At 57.3% G+C, this 8,236-nt stretch overlaps 1 protein-coding gene and 1 long non-coding RNA gene across 2 annotated transcripts in view; one reads left to right on the top strand and one right to left on the bottom strand.

Moving 5' to 3' along the window:
* Positions 1–3,110: 3,110 nt before the first annotated feature.
* Positions 3,111–5,072, bottom strand: LOC138414300 (uncharacterized). The gene is made up of 3 exons (XR_011246751.1): positions 4,993–5,072; positions 4,352–4,445; positions 3,111–3,368 (listed from the first exon to the last, which is right to left on the bottom strand). It is a non-coding gene; the product is annotated as an uncharacterized lncRNA (long non-coding RNA).
* The window catches only part of GPR26 (G protein-coupled receptor 26), a 27,213-nt gene continuing 23,970 nt past the window's right edge, over positions 4,994–8,236 (top strand). Inside the window, exon 1 of the mRNA XM_060033524.1 lies at positions 4,994–5,661. Coding sequence (XP_059889507.1) covers positions 4,994–5,661 — 668 coding nt within the window. The remainder of the gene's footprint in view (positions 5,662–8,236) is intronic.

The following is an 8,236-nucleotide window of genomic DNA, read 5'->3' as shown; positions in this document are numbered from 1 at the left end:
AGCCGGACTGCAAGTCCTTCTGTTTTCCCAGCTGGTGGGGGCGATTGTGGTGTAGGTTGTGGAGCCCTGGTCTGGGGACGTCGGTATTCCAATCCCAGCTCTGCCGCAGGCGATGAGATCTTGGGCAAACAAGCAGCTTAGCTGCAAGCCTCTGGCACCCCATCCGTCAGTGGGATGGCAGTCCCTCTCCTATGAACCGCAAGGCCTGGCTCTCAGGGAGCTCTCAGACAAGGTTACACATATCACACACCGACTTCCTACACCACCCAGGTGGCGTGCAGCCCAAGGATGCAGTTCAGAAAGGGAGGTAGAGGAGGGAAGGGTGGGAGTGATGGTTGATTGGGCATCACCGGGAGAGAAGGAAGCGGGGGAGGGGCGCCCAATCTGGGAAACGGAACAGAGTCATGGTGATTCCACACATAGGCGCTGAGTCAGACGGGAACCCCCCAGCAGTTCTGACACCCTGGGCGGCCGCTTGACCTTTTCAACCTCAGTTTCCTTATCTGTATGATGGGGGGTAACTACAGTCTCTCTCGAATAGGGCTGCTGTGAAAATTAAATGAGATTAGGTAAGGAGAGTGTCTGGGTCACACCCAGCCTTCGACAAGGGACATCCTGAGTCCCCTCAGACAGAGGTGGCTTAGCTCCTCCCAGGAGATCACCAGCAGAGGCTGCCGGGTAGTAGGCTTCTTCTTCCCTTCCCTCGGCCCACTTCCTGCTACACCTGGCTTATGGGGCCTGGGACAGCCATGGAGACTCAGGAGTGACAAAGGCCCTGTTCAGAGATCCAATTCCTCTCCTCACTGATAGCAAGCAAGTGAGCCAGAGGCCCGATCCTGTTGGAAAGATTCTGTTCAGTTGATTCTGCTTGCCCAGCTTGAGGGCTGGACCAGGAGATATGCACAAACAGCCTGCCTGGAAAGGAATCACCAGCCCGGGAGTGGGCAGCAGCTGGCAGCAGAGAGAGCACTGGACAGCGAGTCAGGGCCCTGTGCAATGAGAGCATCTCTGAGTCACTCCTAGACCTCCCAGTGTTCCATAGGGTCACGTGAAACAGCAGGTGTGTAAGCGCTTTGAAAATAGAGACCTGCTGGCAGGCTCAGGTGGAGAGGCTGGCAGGGATGTATCCCTGAAACAGATAGAGGTTCCAGGTTCTGGAAGTCATCATCTGAAAGGGACTGACCTTTCTGTCCTTCAGTCTGGCATTGGGCTGGCATCCAGGATTTGCCAGCACCTTTCTTTCCAGCCTTTCTGCAGGCCCCCCTTTGCTCCAGAGACACAAATAGTCACTAGGATCCGGCCTCTGGGTGTTTGCTCAGGCACCTCCCCCTCCGGAACACCGGTTCCCAGGCTCCCCCTCCACTTGCGGAAATCCTGAATCCTCCATTCCCCAAAGGGATGTGTTCTCTGTGTCTGCTTCAGTTGGACCTCTCTTGGGGCATTGGTGACATTTTGGTTTCTGTTCAGTTTATATAAATCTTTCATCCCTCTCTAAAGATAGCTGTGGAAAGGACCACTTCCTTCTCCAACATCTCATTGGTAGGTTATGAATCATGCGTGTGTGTGTGTTCGTTCAAGCACATGTGTGTAACAAATACAGTGGAAAGAACATGAGTTTTCATGTCCAATAGATGTGGATTCCAGTTCACATGATGACTCTGCCTTCTTCATCAGCTCATGCTACCCTATTTATTGATGCCAACTTGGAGTGACCTGGAGCAAATTAAGGAACTTGCTGGGTCTCAGCTCTTTCACTCATCAAGATGGAACCATGATGTCTACGTTGAAGGGTTGAGGCAAGAACTCCCAATGACGTGTGTATGTGCCTGCCTCTATGTGGAACTATATTAAACCATCTGAAGGGATGAGACTCAGTCCCGTTTTTGAGCCCTCCCTCAGGGCTCAGTTACAGCACTTCATGACTCATGTTAACACAGTCGTGAATATCCCATCACTTCTCTCCAGCTCCGATCAGCATGACATGCAGGTCTGGCCGCAGTGTGGCCCCCTGCTGGGCGCACTCCAGGCCCTGGGTACTCAGCTGCCCGGTCTTGCGGGCCTCAGTTTACAAGGAGCAATGGGAACCCAGTGTCAAGGCCTGGACAGGGACAGGCGTCTTGCTTCTTTGGTGAGTGCGACCTCATTGCTTGTCTGGAGATCTGTCAGAACCTGTGCTCAGTGAGGCCCAGCCTGGGCGCTGAGGACCTGGTCCTAAGGAGGTCAGCCCTCCCAGACCCCCACTGGGAGCAGGAAATATTGCTCACAACCAGAGGAAAGTGAGTTTCTATTCTTTAGGAAACTGAGTTAAAATATTCTGACTGTCTTTCTGCCATGTTAACCTTTCAGTGCTGCCTTTAAGGAATCAGAAAGCAAATGATCTTCAAAATGATGTGAGTGTGTGTGTGTATGCATGTGTGTGTGTGTGTGTTCACTGATTTATTACTGTTAAACCCGGTTACCTGGTCACCAACATCATTCTGATGTTGCAAAGTTGAGTTACCTTCAAGTTCCAGACCAAAGATACCTGCTTGAGAAAGTGACTGAGGGCCTCTGGCGTACGCAGAAGGGGCCAGTCGATGGTGCTAGAGGTGCTGGCTTCACCCCTAACCAATTCTGTCACTTAACCTCTTTGGACCTCAGTAGCCTCATATCGAAAATGTAAATGAGAAGCTTTTTTTCTTGTCATTGTGACAGGGATGAAATGAAGTGCCATAATGTTTGGACGTGTTTTATAAACTCTTATGTGCTGTAAGAGATTAGTTAACACTTCACACTGTACTTCCTACACACACTGATGACCCTCCAGCAAGAGTCTCCAGGCCGGGGCAGCAGGCCACGGTGGGAGGATATACCCACGTGACGAGTTGGCCTCCAGCCGCTCCACCCGACCGCTTCTCATAGAGTTGGCTCTTCAGGGCCTATGGTCATGGACCACCCTCATCAGAATTACCTAAAGAACTCACTAAGAATGCAGAGCCCCAGACCCCAGAAGTATGGCCCAAGAATCTAACTCTTTAGCCAGGACCCCAATTTATCAGGTGATCCTGATAAATACTGAAGTATGAGAATCGTGGATCCAGTGATGCTCATAGAAACGTGTTAACTCAGTCATTTATTCCACAAAGTTACCTGGTCACCAGTCTCTCGCCAGGGGCTATTTGTGGGGACAAAGTCTTTGGGAGCAGGGGAGATGTGCAGGTGAACAGCTCACTCTGATGCCAAGTATCTAATGAAGATATATCCAACCCTGAAGTCTGTAGGCCACACGACAGGCCAAGAGATGAGGAGATTGCTGGCTTTCTGTTCCGTTTCCTCCTCTGCCGGGCAACACTCCACACACGGTATCTTAGCTATTTCTTCCCAGAACTCTGAAAGGTACAGAAGGACAATGAGACTCCTCGAGGTTCAGTAACTTGCGGGATGCTGTGAAGTCAGTGGTGTGTCAGTAAGTGTTCAGTCTCAGGGTGGGCAGGGGAGCCCTGATCCACACACCTTCCCCGGGGGATCCTGAAAGGACAGAAGGGCCACAGTCCCTGTGCCATCTCCTGACGGGGAGCTGGGACCCTGCCTGCCCAGAGTTCCTGGGGTCTTCACCAAGCCACCCTCCTCCCCTTTTTCCAAAGAGTTCCCGCATGGTGTATCACTTAGGTCTCTTACGGACTGGAACTTGCTGCCTCACCAGACCCGGAGCAGGTGGTGTGTGGGCTGACAGACGGCCACAGTGGAACGCAGGCCGGGAGCGCTGCGTATCAGCCACACCAGGGCTCTGCTGAGACTGGCCGTGCACGAGCAGGCCTGTGCACCTGTGAGCGCTCAGGGTCAGATACAGGCCTCTCCTGGCTGAGGGAACACCTAGGGGGGGTCACGGTGTGTCTCAGCGTCTCCCCCCCGCCACGCCGCCGCTGGCTTGAGGATGCTGCTGCGGCCCCAGCTGAAGGGTGATGGGAAGAGGGCACCGTAAACCAAGAGCCCCCAGGAGTGTAGCAGCTGCCCTGGGGACAGGCGGGGGAGGCCTTGGAGATAGCTGGGGCCAGGGCCTTGATCATGGAGGTTGGAGAGATGCGCGTTCCTTCCCCTCCCAGCAAATGCAGTTTACCTGAGTGCCCCCAGCTCAGCCCACAGAGGGAGAAGCATCAGCCCCGGGAGGCTCAGCGAGGACAGGTCGGGTAGGACCTCCACGGTCTGGCCAGGCTGGCGCTCGGGCTGGGACGGGTGGCCCTGAGGCATGAAGGTGCCCAGACATCCCTCCCTTTTCTCAGGCAGACTTTCTTGACTCAGCCCGTCTTTGACACACGTAAGGAAGGATTCAGGGGTGGGGGTGGGGGACAGGAAGCTACAAAGAGCCAATCACCCTGCACCGGAGGCTTCAGGGCTGGTTCTTTCCGAGTGTGTGTGCGCGCACCCGCGCGCATCAGCGGGAATTCTGTGATAGAAGCAGCCAGATTCTGGAGGGAGAGAGAGAAGAGGAGAAGATTGAGAGTGGGAGACACAGACGGATAGAACAGCAGTGGGAGAGAGAGAAGCGCCGCAGAGGGGAGACAGAGGGAGGGAGGGAGAGGGGGAGAAGGAAAGTGTAGGGGAGAGCAGAAAGGGAGAGCGAGCAGAGAGAGGGGAGGAGGAGAAAGCAAGGCTGTCGGAGAGGGCGCGGAGCGGAGCCGGAGCGCGGAGGGAAGGGGAGAGGGCAGGGGGAGCAGAGGCGGAGCCGGGCAGCAGGCGCCCGCCCGCAATCCGGGATCCCAGGGCGCTCTAAGCTCTCGGTTCGGCGACGCACCGGCGCTTGCACGGGAGGTGGCGCGGGCGCCAGGGCTCAGCCGAGCGCTCAGGTGCCGGCCCGGGAGGTGGCGCGGGGCTCCGGGGTGGCCGCGCGCCCCCCGGGGGGCCATGGCGGCGGGGACTGGGGGGCGCGGGGCGGCGGCGGCGCCGAGGGGCTGAGCGGGCGGCGCCATGGCGGCGCCGGGGTGCGGGCCCTGAGGGCCGGCGGCGGGCGCGCACCATGAACTCGTGGGACGCGGGCCTGGCGGGTCTGCTGGTGGGTACGATGGGCGTCTCGCTGCTGTCCAACGCGCTGGTACTGCTCTGCCTCCTGCACAGCGCCGACATCCGCCGCCAGGCGCCGGCGCTCTTCACCCTGAACCTCACGTGCGGCAACCTGCTGTGCACCGTGGTCAACATGCCGCTCACGCTGGCCGGCGTCGTGGCGCAGCGGCAGCCGGCCGGTGACCGCCTGTGCCGCCTGGCCGCCTTCCTCGACACCTTCCTGGCTGCCAACTCTATGCTCAGCATGGCCGCGCTCAGCATCGACCGCTGGGTGGCCGTGGTCTTCCCGCTGAGCTACCGCGCCAAGATGCGCCTCCGCGACGCCGCGCTCATGGTGGCCTACACGTGGCTACACGCGCTCGCCTTCCCCGCCGCCGCGGTCGTCCTGTCCTGGCTGGGCTTCCACCAGCTGTACGCGTCCTGCACGCTGTGCAGCCGGAGGCCAGACGAGCGGTTGCGCTTCGCCGTCTTCACGGGTGCCTTCCATGCGCTCAGCTTCCTGCTCTCCTTCGTTGTGCTCTGCTGCACATACTTCAAGGTGCTCAAGGTGGCCCGCTTCCACTGCAGACGCATCGACGTGATTACCATGCAGACGCTCGTGCTGCTCGTGGACATCCACCCCAGGTGAGGGCTCTGGGAAGGGCTGCGCGGACTCGGTGGGGGAGGCGTGTCTTTGTGGGAGGAAGGGGGTCCTCGTCTCCCCCAGGCTCTACTGTGTGGCTTTGGGCAAGCCGCTTTAACACCGAGCCTCCATTTCCTTTTTGGAGAACTGAGGTCGGGGGGAAGGGCCACCGTTGCCTGTCTCAAGGCAGGTGCTTAGAGCATCAGCAAAGCAGGACCACCAAAAATCGTGGGTGAAACAAATAGGTACATTTTTGAAGCATTAGGGTAGAGACCACAGAGGAGCCGAACTTTGCTGGACTTTATACTTACTTTATGCTTGTAGTTTTCACTGTAAGTAGCATAGAAAAGGCAGCAATCTCTGCTCACTGCTCTAAATGGTTCTAGTCAGGCCCTGAGAGCGTGGCCCGGATGCTTAGGGCGCTCCTGAAGAGCTCTTCACACGGGAACGTGCTGCTCTGCGGCTCTTTCCTTTCTCTGGCGTCTGACGCTGCCTCTGTCTCGTCCTGTGTGTGTGAGTCCTCGGGCTGCATCTTCCTCTGTGGGTCCTTAAAGGAGCATCTGAAGGGCTTTGAGGGGACGGGGGTGCTCTTCCTACCTTCCCAGACAGCACTGTCCTGTGTCTCCTGGACTTGAAGCCTGGAAACCCCTGCAGAGGGAGACCGTCATCCTGAGGCTCCGGTGACAAAACCTGCCCACCTTCCACGTTCACCTGGCCTCTGTTTCTCAGGAGGGCAGCTCGGGGCGGGCAGTTCAGGTTCACGTACCCCCCCGCCCCTGCCCCTGCCCCTGCCCCTGGGAAGTCCTGCCATCCTTCGGAGCCTCTGGGGAGAGAAGGGGGACACTCTTAGCTGAGGTGTCCTGAGCTCACCTTGGCTTTCCCCCAGAGAAGAGGGGAATGGCCGCTGGTGCCCCTGCAGTAGACTCTGCTGTTTTATATCCTGGTGCCCCAGACGCTAGAAGGGGGGTTTTGGTGTCAAGATGGCGTGAAAAGTGAGGCAGGCAGAATGTATCAGTGTGGAGGAGGCCAGCGGCAGGGAGGGAGCTCGGCTCCTGTCGTGCGGATGCCTCCCCGGCCAGGGAGAAGCTTGTGGCTGAGGGGGACAGACCAGAGGGTCAGTGTGACCAAGAGCTCCTTCAGTTCTGGGGTTTTTCTGCCCACGAGCAATACAAAGAGAAGACCTTGAACGTCACTGCGTCTGAACACAGAACATGTTCCCATGTGTTCCCATGTGTGTGTTCCCGTGTGTTCCCGTGTGTCCATTGTTCCCCTCAGGATGGCCCTTCCAGATTACATGCTGGACCAAAGCTTCTAGTCACAGAACCTTCCTCCCAGAACCATGTACAATATGTACATGTAAATGACACCAGGGCATATGAACCATGTGTGAAATTGTGTGAGCCTCACACACACAGTCCTATGTGTTCATATATCAACTGCATGGGTAACACATCATTCCATGTCACAGGTGTGGCCCTCCTGCACACTGCCACAAAGGCATGCATGGACTCACTGCATGTGGCCATGCATGGTTCAATGTCATTTAAGGATCACAGAGCTATTCCCCTTCCTAGCACCTTGGGGTGGGAGGACCTGACTTTAGAAGGTGCGTCATCCCTAGGACGTGCACGGGGACTGCTCTAGAAGCTGTAGGCAATGTTGTTGAACTCTCGGAACTTGGACAATTTCTACAGTAAGCCCACTTTCCATGAGTCTAACAGCGGAGGAGGGAATGAGATGGGAAAGGAATCAGTTCTTATCTAGACCAGTATAAACCCCGTCCCCGCCCTCCCTCCAACTTCCAGAACAGGAGGGCAGTGGCTCCTTTTCAGCCCATTTAGGATGTAGGGTCGGCTCCAATCCTGCCGGTCTCTCACGGACTCCAGGCCAGACACTGCAGAGAGAGCTCCCGGGGGTGTCAGGAAAAGAGGCGGTTGCTCGGCTGCCCTCCGGTCCTCTCTTCTCTCCTCCACGTCCCTCCGGGGAAATTTGACTGCTTTTGAGCCCAGGAGGCTCTGAGGAGACCCTCTTCCCAGAGCCACGGACAGGGCCCTGCAGGGCCAAGGAGCAATGCCGGCCTACGCTGGGGAAAGGAAGGGCTTCCGGTGGGAGGATTGCCCTCAGCCGGTTCAGACAGGCCCCGCTGGCTGAGGGCTGGCCTGAGGTTATGCAATAGTGGGCAGGTGGGACAGCACTGCCCCATCAGTGACCACAGCCTGCCTTTCTCTGTGGGGTCGGTTCCCAGAGTGAGAGCCTGGGTGGTGGGCCACACGGGAGGGCACCAGCTCCCTGACAGTGGATTCACAGACTTCTTTCTTGGCGTCTCCAAACTCTTCCTTCCCACAAATGAGAAACTGCAGAGCTAACTCGGGGGGGCTGCCCCTAGGTCCCCCGAGCCTTAGGCACTAAGGCTTCAGGAAGTTTCCTGGCCAGTTGGTGCTGGGAGCTGGGGGGCGGGGGGGTGGGGGTCCAGTCCCAGATCAGCAGAAGCCAGGCTTCCTTATCCGGGCAGCCAGGGTGGCAGGTGGAGGTGACTTTGCTCACTGGGAGATTCACTTAACAGCCACCACACTGATG

The sequence above is a fragment of the Delphinus delphis genome, chromosome 16 (genome assembly GCF_949987515.2).
Source record: "Delphinus delphis chromosome 16, mDelDel1.2, whole genome shotgun sequence".
In the NCBI taxonomy this organism is placed as follows: domain Eukaryota; kingdom Metazoa; phylum Chordata; class Mammalia; order Artiodactyla; family Delphinidae; genus Delphinus; species Delphinus delphis.
This window is presented reverse-complemented; position numbering and strand designations above follow the sequence as displayed.